Raw genomic sequence first — 15,785 nt, forward strand, 5'->3', positions numbered from 1 at the left:
TAGAGTAATAAGTTATTATTAGTACGGGTCGTATGGATTCAGGAATTGACCATCTTGAATAAGATCATTCTCTTTATCTTTTTCAATTTTTATTCCTGTTTTACAATCTGATTTAAGTGATGTTCATTGTTGCCGTTGTTTCGATATATTTTTGTTAGACAGGCCTACGTTACCCAATTCGTTGCCACGAACCTGTTCTAAGCGAACCAGTTCGTACTAGGTTCGTTCTTCGTAAAATCAAGCAAACCACGAATCCACCCTTCCTCCTTGACACGACACGGCACGTGGTAGGTAGCCCCTTATGTTTGACATGCACTAGACTTCTTCAAAGTAAATATTTGAGTTGAGATGCATCTTTATGTTTTTCGAACTGATGACATGCTCCTTGACATTCGTCTTTTCTTATAGACTTTGAAAATGACATTAATGCCTTCATCATCATCGTTTGTCAATGTCTTATCCAAGAGGTTGAAAGATGAGTGGTTTGGGGGAAGAAAAATCAAGGTTGATAGTGTCTATAAGAGAAGACCTACGAGTCTTATGTAATCACTTTGAAAACAAATATTAACTGAAAAATGAAAAAGGCCACGTGTCATAAAAGAGGGGGGGGGGGGGGGGTTACTCCCTAATTAAGTGAAGCGGACCAGCCACTTCAAAGTTTGCTTGATTTAGTTTCTTTTTTAAGTGTTTTTGTTATTACATGTTGCCAACTTAGCGATGTTTAAACTAAATCACTTCAATCCATTCTGACATTTTAAAACTCTTTTAAACTCGTGGAAAGATAATTTGGATACATAAAATAAATAAATTGATTTTATATATCGTAAACAAATTAAACCAAACACAACTATCGAAACAACATGGAGGGAATTCAGTACACCTATCGAAACTAAAATCACTCGAAGGATTTCTTTCTTTACATGGTCAGATTGAGGCACAATTATTCCCAAAAAAATCCAAGTATCTCACTCGGAACACAATATTCTATTTTGTTCGACTCACCAGATCATTTGCACCGCTCACTACCAAGACCGTCAATTGGACAATATTATCCACAACATTTGTTATGTAAGAAAATATAAATCATATCAGGTAGCATTCGCAAGGTTTCTTTAAACAAAATTGATTGAACACGCAACAAACACAACACATTCAGCATACATCAATTCAAGGATTCATTGGCAATAATACGACGTTTTAAGCTAAAGCATCAACAAATTATAATTTACATCAGACATTGCATTGTTCCCTCTGTACAAGAAAGTTATAAATTCTATCCCACAATAATCTAATCACAAGTACATAATTACATCATGTTTCAAAAGAAGCATATCACATTATCCGCAGCTGTGCAAGAAATGCAGCACAGACTTCAAGGAATAGAAAGGGTGGTCCTTGAATCATCTGCAAATCTAAGAGATACCTCCCTTCCCTTACTTTGTAAAGCTGTTCAAATTATGCATCACAAATTAGAAGAATATTAAAGGAAAATTAGTATATAAAAAAAATAAAAAATTATGCAACATAGACATGGACACGTGTGTCGGTGTTAGATTCAATGCATGGTTTAGATAAGATTTAAAAAAAAATGCCAGATCAAAAGCTTTGATAATGGACAAGCACAGGACTCCCAAATTAAAATACATTGATCAATAGTGAAAAAATAACATTTTTATAAAATAATAATAATAATAAAATTGAGTTCTTAAAATTTTGTGCTCTACATGTTGGGAAAATTCCAACCTTCAACCTGGGATGCGAAATAATTGAAGAGAACGAACAAGAAAAAAATCAACCACAATGCAAACAACTCATGTGGCAACTGATCATGCTTTTGCGTGCCTCGTAGACATGCAGTCCATATTCACTCCAAGCAACCCAATCTCATATGTACAATATATGCTTACATCCAAGCCAAGCATTGATGTTAGTAACCTCAAAACTATGACTTTTCCAAAAAACCCTTCAAGTTCCAAAGGCAACTTTATTTTCTTTTAGTGGTTTTATTGTCATTATGAACTGCCAAAGACTTAATGCCCAGACAGTAATTAGTAGGTGAAGGCAGATTTTAAACCCAGGTTGTTGTATCAATGCTGGCAGACTAACAGTTTAACCAACTTAGTAAATTGGCACTTTGCATGGTCTAAAGGACGGTATCTATATGGACCCCATGTCCATGTGACACTCAAAACCAGTATCAGGCTCCACATGGATGTAGAACACAACATTCTAAGAACTCTTGAAAACAAAAATTGTTTCATTGTTGGTCAACGCATATTAAATTTGGGACTTCAGTGGCCATTCATTTTCAAAGCCTTTGACCAAGCAACAAAAAGTGTCTTTTTTTTTCCCAAAAAAAACTTAATATAAACCATGATCTTGAGGGGGGCTGAGGTGTCTTTTGGGCCAACATAGAAGTTCACTTGGTCCATATGAATAGTGGATGCAAACAAATGTTGAATAAATTCATCATTTGTTTGACACATTATTAGATAAGGAAAATTTTCATGAAATGGAGTCTCCTTGTTGCATAGAAAATAACTAAAACTAACTCCATTTTCAAGACAAAGAAATCAATACTATGGTTGATTTTTATGCCAGTTTGTATTATGAACCTCACCCAATGAGGCCGAAGCTTGATGGTTTACATTTTGATAGAATCTCGAAGCGTAGGGGATTGGTTAGAGAGACCGTTCGAGGATGAGGAAGTCTTGGGGCCAATTTCCAATCTTTGTTCAGACAAGGCCCCCGGCCCGGATGGGTTTACCTTAGGTTTCTTTAAAACTTGTTGGGATACGATCAAAGGTGGAATTGATGGAAGTGCTGGTTGAACTTTTTGATCACGAGGTCCTAAATAATGGGATAAATTGCTCGTTCATTACTCTTGTGCCTAAGAAGGTGGGGGTGGAAGACATTGCGGATTTTAGACCAATTAGCTTGGTGGGAACCATTTACAAAATCATTTCCAAGTTGTTAGAGACAAGGATGAAAGAGGTGTTGTCTGGGATCATTGGTCTAAATCAAGGATCCTTCGTGAGTGGGAAACAAATCTTGGATGTGGTGCTCATAACTAATGAGCGCTTAGATTCGAGGATAAAATCTGGTGAGCCAACTTTAGTGTGTAAGATAGATTTGGAGAAGGCTTATGATAACGTAAGTTGGAGTTGTTTGAGATACTTATTGGGTTGTATGGGATTTGGTCATAAGTGGATTTATTGGGTGATGAAGTGTGTATTACCCCCATCTTTTTCCATCCTTGTTACAACTCTCCTGAGGGGTTCTTTAAGAGTTCCCAAGGTTTGCGGCAAGGTGACCCGTTCTCTCTTTTCCTTTTTTTGGTGGTGGTAGAGGCTATGGGAAGAATGGTTAGTAGAGCAGTGAAGAATGGGGACTTGAGAGGTTTTCGGTAGGGGTGCAACTTGGTTCGGGTTGGTTCGGGTTAAAGCAAAATCAGAACCGAACCGATCAAGATCGGTTCCATCATATGAGAACCAAAACCAAACCGAATTGTTCTAGAACCGAACCAACCCAAACCGACCTTAATTCGGTTTGGTTCGATTCGGTTCCATGGGTTGCCAAGAGATTTATGGTTTGGTCGTAAATTGTAGCCGCAGGTCGCAACCGCTGAGAGATAGAGATGAACCTGCCGCCAATCACAGCCCAGGCCGCAAGTCGCAGGACACAGCCGCAGAGAGAGAGAGCTTAGCCAGTGGTAGGCTGGTAGCAGACCACAGAGACGAGAGAGAGTGAGAGAGATCAACCGGTGAAAACAGGTCGTACTGTTGTAGAGACGAGAGAGAGATCAGTCGGTGGCCGCTGGCAACAGCTCGCAGAGACGAAAGAGAGAGAGAGAGATGAGTGTTAGGTTAGGTTTTGTAAAAATTAAAAATTAAATATAAATTTAATATTTTATTTTAAATTAATATTAATTTGGTTTTCGATTTTCGGTTTGGTTCAATTTTTTATATTACCTGAACCGAGAACAGAATCGAATTAATCAGTTTTTTATTTGTTAAACCCGAAACTGAACCGATACTCATCTAAACTGAACCAAACCAATCCAAATTTCATGGTTTGGTTCGGTTCTCGGTTTGAACCGAATTAAGTTGCACCCCTAGTTTTCGGCCAAGTGTAGAGGGTCCTTAGGTTACCTAGTTACAGTTTGCGAATGACACTTTGGTTTTCTTGGATGCGGACATTGATTAGATTAGGTTCCTTAGAGGGTTACCTTGTTGCTTTGAAGTAGTTTCGGGTCTCCCCGTAAATCTACGTAAGAGCAAGGTTTATCCAGTGGGTCAAGTGTGTGAAGTGGATTATCTAGCAGCAACTTTGGGTTATCAAGCGGGAGCTTTACCCTTTTCTTACTTGTACTTACCTTTGGGCGCACCATACAAGAGCAAAAGTATCTAGGATCCGGTGATCGAGAAAATTAATAGAAGGTTGAGTTCGTGGAAAGCAAATTACTTCTCTAAGGGAGGTAAGCTAACTTTGATTAAGAGTTTGTTGTTTAGTATCTAGTTTACTATCTGTCTGTGTTTTCAATTCCTAGAAGTGTGGAATTGAGGATACAAAAATTGTTCAGAGATTTCTTGTAGCATGATAGGAAGGGAGAAGTAAACTCCATGTAGTTAATTGGAGAAATGTTTGTACGGTAAGGAGTTAAGGAGGACTAGGCTTTACAAAGTTGGGAACTTTGAATGGGGCCTTGTTAAGGAAATGACTATGGAGGTTTGGTGTGAAAAAGGAAGGTTTATGGGAGAAGGTAATAATGAAAAATTTTGGGGTGGACATTTTGGGTTGGAAAGTGGGAAAGCAGGAAAGCAAAAAATCCGTTCGGGTGTGGAAGGGCATTTTAAAGATTCTTCCTCAACTCAAAAAGAGGTTGACGTTTAAGGTAGGGAAGGGGGATAGAGTAAGGTTCTAGGAGGATTCTTGGTGGGGGGGAGGGGGGGTTGAGAGATAGATTCCCCATGATTTTTGCTATCTCTAAAAAAACAAATCTTCTTATAGCAAGCTTTTGGGTGGTGGATCATGGAATTTTGGGTTGCAATTTGGGCTTAAGGAGGCCGTTGAATGATTGGGAAGTGTTGGAGGTCACAAAGTTAATGGATCTTCTTGATATCATGTTTGGAGGTTCGAGTGAAGAAGATGTGAGAACTTGGGCCACTAATAGGAAATGTTTGTTCTCGGTCAAAGAGTTCTACGTAGATTTAAATAGGAGCAGGGACCCTACTTTTCCACATGTAGCAGTGCAGGGTTCATCAGTACCTTCCAAGGTGGCGTTCTTTGTTTGGTTTGCAGTTTGGGAAAGGATCCAAATGCTTGATTTGTTGAGGAGAGGGGCTTCTGCGGACTGAATGGTTGTTGTATGTGTCTGTTAAACGAGGAATCAACTAACCATTTACTTTTACATTGTGGGGTGGCAAAGGGGTGAGCTCATTTCTTTTCTTTGTTTGAGGTGGATTGTTGTATCCCTGGCTCAGTTAGAGAAGTTCTGGGGGAATAGATTCAATTGGGGTTGAGCTTTCGGCACTCTAAAAGGTTTCTTACCATTACTCCGTTTGCGATTTGTTGGGGCATTAGGAAAGAGAGGAATGCAAGAACTTTTGAAGGAAAGGCTCAATCAACTCAAGAGTTGATCAAAATGATTCTCGGGTTTTTATTCTTTTGGTGCAAGATTTTCAAAGAGTTCAAAGGGGTTTTTTTTAGGACTTCGTTGTTCAGTGAGATAGCATTTGTAACATTTCAGTTTCCTAAGTTCTTGTTTTTTTTCCTTTTTCCCTTTTTTTTCCTTGGGTGAGTCATCTCGACCTGCCCAGTTGTTGTTGCTGTTTTTCCTTTCCTTTTCAATAAAAAAAAGAGAGAATATCCCTTATCTTTTTCAATTCAATTATGAAAGGATGAAGAGGCTCAAATAACTAGTTACCTGCATTTCAAATTTGACAGCAGTTCGTGACCTAACACCAACTCTGTCCATCCCCAAATTAAGTGGTTCACGAAGTGTAGCTTTGGAGTAGGTGTAAAAAGAAGGTAACCATCGACATTTCATGTTGTAACTTCCAATCTTCTTCCAACGCACATTTAAATTCTGGAGAGCTTTCAGAACCTCTATCATTGTTTCACAAGGAGAAGCTCGAGACTGTGAACATAACATGAAGTAAATTAATATTAAAGTCGATACTAAATTGTTCACCAAACTTGTTTTCTACAATATTCCCATAGCCATAGAGTATAATATAATAAAATGACCTGAAATCCAAGTGCCCACTTTCTTTCAGAAGGAAACTGTGGTCTCAAATATATTCCTGGATAATCTATATGTTCCTGTGGCTGCAATATTTATTAAGAAAAAGGAAGCAATGAATAAAAGGAGAAATAGAGCCAAAATGATAGATTAGCCCCAAACAAGGATTGTAGTCAAGTAAACAAGAGAGCTTTTATTTACCCATAAAACAGGGAGAGAGATTATATTGTTCCACCAACTTTTTTTTTAATGAAACACCAAACAATGAAATTAATGATAATGTAGGGTTGGGATCCGTTGACTCAAGAAAAAGTGCACAATCCTGACTTTGAAAATCGTGACAAATCCAACGATTGGGATTTATATGTATCCCGATAATACATATTCCTTTGATACTTATCTCGATGATAACTCTTGGCTGTTGGATTTCCCGTTTACACAATTGGGATCATGTGTTTTTTCTCAAGTAATTTTTTTAGTCAACGAAACCCAAGCCAATCAAATATATTTTGGTGTGTAGATAACCACTCCTTTTAATGACCACACCCCTTCCTTTTTTTTCAAAACCCTTTTGGGGTGCTATATCCTTACTTGGTGTCTTCTACATAATTTCATTATTTGGTGAGTAAGAAAATGTTGGTGTGACAATATATACACTTCTAAACAATACAAGGAATAGCATAATCACCAAGGTGTCTTGAATCCCATTCTCATGGGAACCACTGGAAACATGAAGCCGATTGTCCAACAATAAATAATATGCCACTGTTGCCTGAAAATGACAAAATCATTTTGCTTCAAAAAAGCATATCAAAAGCAATAAAGGTTGAGTTGGGAGAAGTACCTCATTTTGTAATCTATTTTGAAGAGACTCGATCAGCTCATACAAGTTGAAGCCCATTTTAATCACCTCTTGAAGAATATCCTCGTCAATCTATCCTCAAATATTTTTCAAAAGTTAGTGAAAGACCACACCTAAGTGCACGAGTTTTTTTTTTCAGTTTTGTAAGGAAGAATTTCCTTTAGGTTGTTTAGTTTATTGGTGAAAATTTTGGGTTGTTTGGATTAGAAGCTGTTTGGAGTTGCGGAATGAAGAAATTGGAGTGCTTGAAGAAGAAATACACCATTGGGCTCCCCTTGGAGGGTTTTTTTTGGGTGCGTGTGTGTGCCTCGAGGATTCCAATCATAATTTCCCACTAAGCAGCATTAATTTGGCATTGAGTCCAAAGTGTACTAAATTCCAACCAAAACGTGTCACGTAGACAGCATTTGTATTCTATAGGAACGGGACACCGTACCTGATCCTCATTCTAATATCAATATATAACAAGAGAATAAACCTCACACTTGCCTTTACTTTTTGCGTTGCTTCTATTTGGGGCATAGTGAGGTATCGTGGAAGCTGTTCTCGAAACCATGGATGCCGAAGAATCTCGGGAATTGTTATACGCTTCATGGGGTCAACAAGAAGGATGCGAGGAATCAAATCTCGTGCACCAGGTGATAAATGAGATGGAAGCGTGTATACTCCACTCTGATAACAAAGGAAGCTTAGAAGCCAATAGACTATTCACCTAAGTAGACTAATATGCAAAGATATTTCTCATACCTTTATCTTCTTGTACAAAGCAGAAAGATTATCATCATCAAAAGGAAGCCTTCCGCAAAGAAAGGCATATAAAATTACGCCACAACTCCAAACATCCACCTCGGGACCGGCATATAGTTGGCCTGAGATAACCTATATACAAAATATTTAAATGTACAATGAAGCACCCTCAAATGCTTTAACATTAGGTTGGTATGTCTTTTAGGCTATCTTGAGAACTAATTGCATACCTCAGGGGCAGCATAGTTTGGGCTTCCACAGCTTGTCTTGAGAAAATGGCCATCATGCATCACATTGCCTAATCCAAAGTCTGCAATTTTGACATTGCGCTTGGAATCAAGAAGTAAGTTTTCAGGTTTGAGGTCACGGTGGACCACCATATTGAAGTGGCAGCATTCAACACCAGATATAATCTGTTTTAACAAAGCACAATATCGCATTAGATATAGGTTATTAATGAAATAAAATAAAGAAAAATACATCAATATTTGATTAGACATTAATATCAAATAAAAGTCATCCAAATAAACTACTGTTGAGAGAGATTTTTCCATCCCTGGTTAGCAAATTTTTGTTCTAACGAGTACACGAGATTTATTCAAACAAGGAAAAGGGAGGCAACAAACTCCGTCTTGAATTTTAATTGTAGATGATGTTCTCACCATGTCATTGGAAGATGTGCTTGAGTTCTTAAATACCAGATGAATGTGTTTGTGCTCATCTTGATGAAATTTAGAAATTCATCTAAATAGGATTTTCTATTTTCTCATTATGGTCAATAAACAAGAAAAAGTATGTCTATGTGATGCCCTACTTGGAGTTGTATATGTTCTTAAATTTATATCCTCTCAGTTTTCAAAAAAAATATAGAGTTTATAAAGTTTAGAGAATTAATAAAGGAACATAAAGAGAGCAAATACTAAAGTAAAAGAAGACCAAGGATAAAACTTGTACCCAAGTAGATAACCAAGAAGCCAAGCCATTTGCTAATATCAATATGATTGAGTAATCCAACATGTCTATATTAATGACAAATGTAAAGAAATTGTTGCAAAGATTTCACAGAAAGATTCATTAAAACATACTATTTACATAATTTTGGCAAACATTCATGAAGAAATAGGTATGAGAATCATAAAACAAAACTTAGGGATAAAAAGTTTGTATAGAGACACAAACTAGAAGAACAAAACTTAGGTTGGTGTGTTTTGACCAACTCTAATAATCTCTCTATTTCTTCTCGTCCATGCTTTCTAGAGTGGTAACAAACTTCACAAGAAAATTGTAAGGCAGTTTATTACACATGATTCATCAGTAAAGGAAATCATTTCTGAAAGAAAAATCCCTCAATGACCTGTTGAAAGAAGCAGCGAGCTTCGTCCTCTTGGAGTCTACCTTTCTCCACAACATAATAGAACAGTTCACCACAATTCATATACTCCATTACAACGTAAATTTTTGACCGTGTCTCTACAACCTCGTAAAAGCGTACAATGTGAGGGTGTGACAATAATCTCATCATACTGATCTCCCGCCGCACTGAAAAATATGAAGAAATGATTTTGTCAAAACTATAGTAAAGCCAAGACAATCAAATATTTCCATCAGCCCAAAATTTATGAATGAAGAATATCAAGTACATCAACATAAATTAAACATTCTAGAAAGCAAATATTGTGTTGAAATGGATTATAATTTCATTCTCAATTTTATTAACACATGGTATGAAGTTAGGAAAGGAGCCTTGAAATCGCCTTGACACCCTTTATCCGCTAAATAGCGAATAGGGGTCCGATTACGCAAATCGGGGATTTTTAAAGAATAGGGATTCGCCACCTAGTTTAGGTCTAGGAACCATAGATAACTCCAAAATGGATCGGGTTGATCCACGACTCAATAGGCATGCAAGCCTATACCAGTACAAAACAAACACTAGGTGCGTAACTGACATGCTTTAAATAGTACTGAAAAGGAATCATTGGATATGCTTTTAAGTATAGTGACAAGGAATCATTAGACTATTGTCTATATTTTACAAATATATCGTAAATAAATGACATGGGTTTTGTTGACAACGCACCTTTGAAGTGAATATGGGTGGCCAACCCAAGGTTTAAAATGTCACATTAAATAAATGTTTCAGTCAATGAAAAAACCGTTAACGTATTGGCCGATACATTCCAAAAATATTCAATGTTTTGGGGTCAATGTTTCATATTGGCCTTAGTCGGTACATTCCGATATTTTGAACTATGGGCTAACCAACGAGGTCCCTAAATTTCGTTTTGCTTTCGTTTCTTGCTTTTACTCTCTTCATTCTCTTTTATCCATATGCAACCACTATCAAGATGCATGATATGAGCATCTGATATTCTCTATATCTCTAATATTACAATGCCTTGGAAACATGGGTGCCAGAGACTTCCAAAGCATAGAGATCTCATATTTACATCAGGATAATAATTTCAAAGACCTCCAACCCATCATTCTTCAATAATTTTCATAAAATATCATCAAATGAGGAATGCTAAAATAATTAATTAAATTTAATCGGATCGGCAGAGTTTTCTAAAAACCCAACTAATCACACACCCAAGCTTGATCAAGTTTGACACTGACCAAGTTAGTTCACCCAATAAAGCTTTCCTCCTCTGCCCCTTGGCAAATCAATCTTGATATTCAAAAGTTTTCATCACAAACATCGTTTATCAAAGAAGAAAGAAAAGAAGTACATGCCCTAATTCACTTCTCATAGGTAAAAAAAGCCCCAATCGACAAATTAATGATTATATATCTTTACCAAAATACCATCAAGGATTTATCTTCTTTTAAAAGAAGCCTGTTGGTGGAGGGCCTCCAACTGAAGTTAGCACCTATTTGGGTAAAATCAATTTCAAGATCTTTTAAGTACTATGCAAAGACTTATAGGCCTATTATACTCCTTTAACTCTTGACTTTTTCTCGGAATGAGATCTATAAGAGTCTTTAGATCATTTATCCTCACAGCTATTTCATGGAATTCATGACATACTTGCATAAGTCCATCACACTCCTTATGAAATGCACTGGTAAACCATCCAATCCTCAAGCCTTATCACTACTTGAGGCCTTAATATCCAAGAAAATCTCCTCATCGAACCTCCTTTCCAACCACACAACCTTACCCAACTTCAATGAAGAAAAATTAACATTATTGATCAAATGTCTATAGAATATCTCTGAACCCAACTCTACTTTTCCTCGTCAATTAAATTTGTTCCCAAATTTATCCTCCTTATTTAATTCGCTCTGCTCCTAGAATTTTCTAATGGGTGAAAAAATTTAGCTTGGACACTACATACAAGAATGATTGATTGTCTACAAACACAAGATGACAATGTGTGATGCACATGCAAATGTTGGACACATCGATTAGTGAGCTACTATTTTTTTTTTTAACCATCCAATGAAATGCAACATAATCGATAGGTTCAATACCAGGAACCTAATCCCCAACATTTGTGCCACATATGCTGATATCATGCTTAAAAACAGTCATGACGCATCCTTAATATTGATCAATGTTCTAATACTTTAACTAAAATAGACACCCAGACATGCTATCATGCTCCAATTAATCATTCAACAATACATCTAGTATCCAATTCTACAAAGTACCTCTTTCTGCATTTGAATCATCAATTGTTTGACGATTTAAGATCTTAATAGCAACCTTGTGTCCAGTCAACAAATGTTGAGCAAGTTTCACTTTGCCAAACGACCCAAATCCGAGGGTTTTCCCAAATCTATAGTTGGTTAAAATACCTTCGGAACTACTACTACTACTGCTTCTTCTTGTTCTTTGCCAATTCATTCTCAACCTGTCAGAAAGAACAAAATTGAAGTTATAAAACTGGAAAAGAACATTACAATATGAAAATGAAACATATAACAGATGGTAACTATACTTCTTTCGGTACAAAAGAATGAAACAAATATGGTGAGAATAATTTTTATTAGTAGAAGCATACTAAAAATCATCAATTGGTTAGTATCCAGCAGTGTGTAATCTCTCTCAATGATGAAAATCTTCAACAAGTCTCACATATCTCCAAGACTGGCTTTAGCTCAACAGAGACATTTAACGACATTTCCGATTCAGTCAACTGCACTCTCATCAAGGATTTGTCCCAACTAATGTGATTGCTACATAACGAACCCCTTCCAAGAGTTTGGTGCTCTTTTTGGTTGAAAATGCATGTTAGAAGACTTATAGAAGTTCCAAAAGGTAAGGAGAATGACTAGTTAATGCAAGAAGTGCGAGTAATACATTTGTCAACCCAAGCAAGTTGGAGTGGCATTAATTGTATTACAAATACCCAACTATAGGGACAAAAGAAGATAAACGACCTCTCTGTTTCGCATGGTTTTGATGAAAGATGCTATAACAGTTAATTGGCATTGAATTGAATGGAGGAACAAGATTTCCAATGAACCCAATTATTTGGGAAAAGGCCTTGACGATGAATGTTAATTAGTACCATAACAATATTGTATCATACCCAATTAAACTGTATATGTGAACAACTCCCCTAATATAGTGGTCATTATTGACCATTATCCTTGTTATCACATTATTTTGGATATTATATTTAAAAAAATTATTTTCTAAATAAATCAAATGGTACTTCAAAAAAATTATAAACAGCTGTAATGGCCTGCTAGTTGTTTTTTCAAACCTTGGGCTTAAGCACTTAGACGTGGTAACTTGTAACAAGTCATAGTTTTGAGTACCCAAACCAAGATTTCTGTCGGTTCCCAGTACAATTAAACTGAAGAACAAATTTTAATGTCAGCAATATGAAAATAAATTAAAATTAAAATTTAAAGAAAAACAAAAGATACTATTTTAAAGTGTAAGAAAACAACAAAGAATATCATAATCATATCACTAATAAAGAAAAATTAGAGAAATTCATCGTTCAATATGACTGATGACGATTGTGATCCTTTAGTATGTATTATCAAAGTGAATCAAATAAAGTACCAAAAAAAGCTACTAGAAAATACTGTAAATTGTTTCAATAAAGGAAGAGAGAAAGCTTGAAGACTTGCAGAAACAGTGGACATAGAAGATACCCAATCAAACAGAGTGAATTTCAAAGCAAATGGAAGCAAACCCATTTCAGATAAACAAAAGAAAAAACAAGAAATCTAACCAAAACTTACAGAATTTCTTTAAAGTTACCAATTTCCAAAGACAATCAAACCACATAACAATTTAAAGAAAAAAAAAAGTATTCTTTTTATTATTAGAAGTGTAAGAAAACAATGAAAAACACCATAAGCATAAAATTCATCCATCAATCAGAAGTCAGAATGATGTCAACTGATGAATCTAGCATCAATTATTGGCCATTGTAAACTTTTAGTATAAATTACCAAAGTGAGTCAATTAAATCAACAAACAAATCTACAAGAAAATACTGTAAAGTATTTCAAGCAAAAAAACAAAAAAAAAAAAACAAAACAAAACAGTGGAAATAGCAGATACCCATTAACAAATAGACACAAACCCATTTCAGATCATCAAACAAAACAGGGAGAAATCAAAAGAAAACTTACAGAATTGCTTATCAGAACAAACGATGCTAGATGGAAGCCTGAAACCACACCAAAACAAAAAGGAGGGAAAGACCTCTACCAGTGCCAAGAAAAGCTAGAAAAGCATGAATTGAAGCAAACACACTTCATGAAAATTCAGTAATTAACGAAAAACTATTTTTTTTTTTTTTTTTTTAAAATAGGCCAATAAGTTTGAGAATAAGCCAAGATCAGGGGAACAGACAAATAGTACAAAACAAAGCAGAGGAAAGCCTGCAAGTTGACAAAGAATAATGCATGGGAATTAACGTATGCAGAAAGAGAAGTGCTGAAAATGATTGGGAAGATGCGGCCTGTCTTCCTTTCTTGTCTATTCCTCTCTCTCTCTCCCCCTCTCTCCCTCTCCCTTCCTCTGAAAGAATGCTTCTTTAGTAGTGAGTGGAGACTCGAGTGGAGGGAGTCTCATTAGCCTTACTGAGTTAACAAGTATTTCACCCTCACTAAAGGGTGGCATCCAAAATCAAGATCCGATGACTCAAGGTTGTGGAGAACAAAATTCTATGAATTTAAAAAATATATATTTTTCACCCCTTCAATTCCTATTTTAAGTCCGGCGATCCCCACGATCCGAGTCCGAGCTGTTGGAATTGGAATAAGTTCGGCAGCGGATCACGAAATCTCGGCGATCTTCTCTATCCAATGAATGGGGAGTCCGCTTTGAAATCGTCCGCCCTGCACCCACCCCCCGAGTATATGCTTCAAGAGGAATCACACAGGGGTGGCCTGAGACGAAGAGAAAGGTCTATCTATTTTATTTAGTTATTCAGTTAAACCAATGATTCGTTATTGGAGCAGATAGCAACAACCATTTCATCGGACATGCGTATTTTTTATTTTCCAATGGATTTACATGTTTCATTAATGGAAATTTTTTTATGTAGTGAGTAATAGGCTCTGGTTGTTCGCCGTTCAAGAATTCTTGTTTAGCAAGAATTCTTGTTTAGGCAGTTCATACCATCCATACATAGTGTTTTGATCTAAGATTTCAATTCTTCCATGTTTCAGCAGTAGCATATTGTTCCATGGAGCTAAGGTCCAAAATATGGAAGAAACAAGCGTTTCCACGACTCTACCACCCGGTCAATTCTGTTCCACTTAATCCCTCTTTCATGGCCACATGTCTTTCCGGCTAAAGAATGGGAAATCTTTCTCCTGTTACATGAATCAAATGTTTCATTTCATCCGGGAAAAGCCATCTCTTTCTCAACAATGTCTTTGTCATTTGATCCAATAGCGTTCCGTTAGATAGGAACAGATTTGATAAATACTGATAACTCTCGGATAGAGTATTAGAACGGAAAGATCCATTAGATAATGAACTATTGGTTCTAAGCCATCTCTGGCGATGAATCAACAATTCGAAGTGCTTTTCTTGCGTATTCTTGATGAACCAGCGTTTATATATAGATGTAGGAGGATCTGTTTGGGAAGTAAGAAGCCCCTTTGACATCTCTTGATCTGCAAAGAATTCTCGACGTGAAAACACAGAGACAAAGGGCTGATCTTTGAATAGGAAAAAGAATGGATCTGCAGGGTCCCAAATGAATTGGCTTATTCGAAAAAAGCCTTGTTCTTTGGAAGATCTATCTCGTGTCTGGTACTGCATGGTTCCACTCTGCAAGAACTCCGAATCATTCTCTTGAAGCTTATCCTCTTTATGATAAATGATCGGCTTGCCTCAAAATGACCTGGCCTAATAGGAAAATCCCAATTCATTGGGCCTTTCAATGCAATCAAATAGATTGCCAGAAGGATGCCATAGTCTAGGAGTCCAAACTATCTTATTGAATAAATCATCTTCTATCTATTACGGGTTGAGGGCTCCTTCTCCTTCCCCTTCCTCAAACTCTTATTCGTATTTTTCATATAGAAATCTCTTATCAACGACCAAAAAAAAAAATCCATTTTGCATCATATCTAAGGGATTCCTTGGTTCGGACTAAAGAAGTAATGAGATGGGAAATGAAAACTATTAGCCCCACATGAGATTTGTGAATAAGTGATTGTCTAATAATGAGCAAGGAATATTTGTTTATACAATGACTTCAGCCAATGTTAACTCAAACCACCGATAAGCTTATGTTTTGTTGAGCTCAATCCTCTTAAAGAGGTGGCTGGTGGGAACGTGTCTTAACAGCTGAACGGTAAAAGGCAAGGGATAGACTCGATCGACCGGAAGGAGTGGAGGGGCGGGGGATTGATCCATACCATACGATTAAGATAGGGTGTTTACGTGCTTGGATCGGCTGCTTCCTATCTTTCTGGTGATTTTTGGGATTCATCATCAGT

General features: G+C 36.6%; 1 protein-coding gene across 8 annotated transcripts; it reads right to left on the bottom strand.

The window, feature by feature from the left end:
- Positions 1-1,158: 1,158 nt before the first annotated feature.
- On the bottom strand, positions 1,159-15,136 carry LOC147400579 (SNF1-related protein kinase catalytic subunit alpha KIN10-like). Of its 8 annotated transcripts, XR_015179423.1 has the most exons (13): positions 13,458-15,136; positions 12,572-12,664; positions 11,511-11,713; positions 9,208-9,392; positions 8,084-8,266; positions 7,854-7,985; positions 7,596-7,778; positions 7,089-7,178; positions 6,933-7,016; positions 6,250-6,330; positions 5,927-6,139; positions 3,644-3,816; positions 1,159-1,446 (listed from the first exon to the last, which is right to left on the bottom strand). XR_015179423.1 is itself a non-coding variant. In XM_086446303.1 (12 exons), the coding sequence occupies exons 3-12, from the start codon at positions 11,704-11,706 to the stop codon at positions 1,333-1,335; spliced, it is 1,461 nt and encodes a 486-aa protein (XP_086302429.1). In that variant the 5' UTR covers positions 11,707-11,713; positions 12,572-12,664; positions 13,746-15,136; the 3' UTR covers positions 1,159-1,332. The 8 variants fall into 8 exon arrangements, 7 of the variants coding, with proteins under 7 accessions (XP_086302429.1, XP_086302425.1, XP_086302431.1 ...); XM_086446303.1 differs by lacking the exon at positions 3,644-3,816 and having other exon boundaries at positions 13,746-15,136; XM_086446299.1 differs by lacking the exon at positions 3,644-3,816.
- Between the last annotated feature and the right edge of the window lie 649 nt (positions 15,137-15,785).

Source organism: Akebia trifoliata, chromosome 6 (genome assembly GCF_017979445.1).
Source record: "Akebia trifoliata isolate Shusen 1 chromosome 6, ASM1797944v1, whole genome shotgun sequence".
NCBI classification, from domain to species: Eukaryota; Viridiplantae; Streptophyta; class Magnoliopsida; order Ranunculales; family Lardizabalaceae; genus Akebia; species Akebia trifoliata.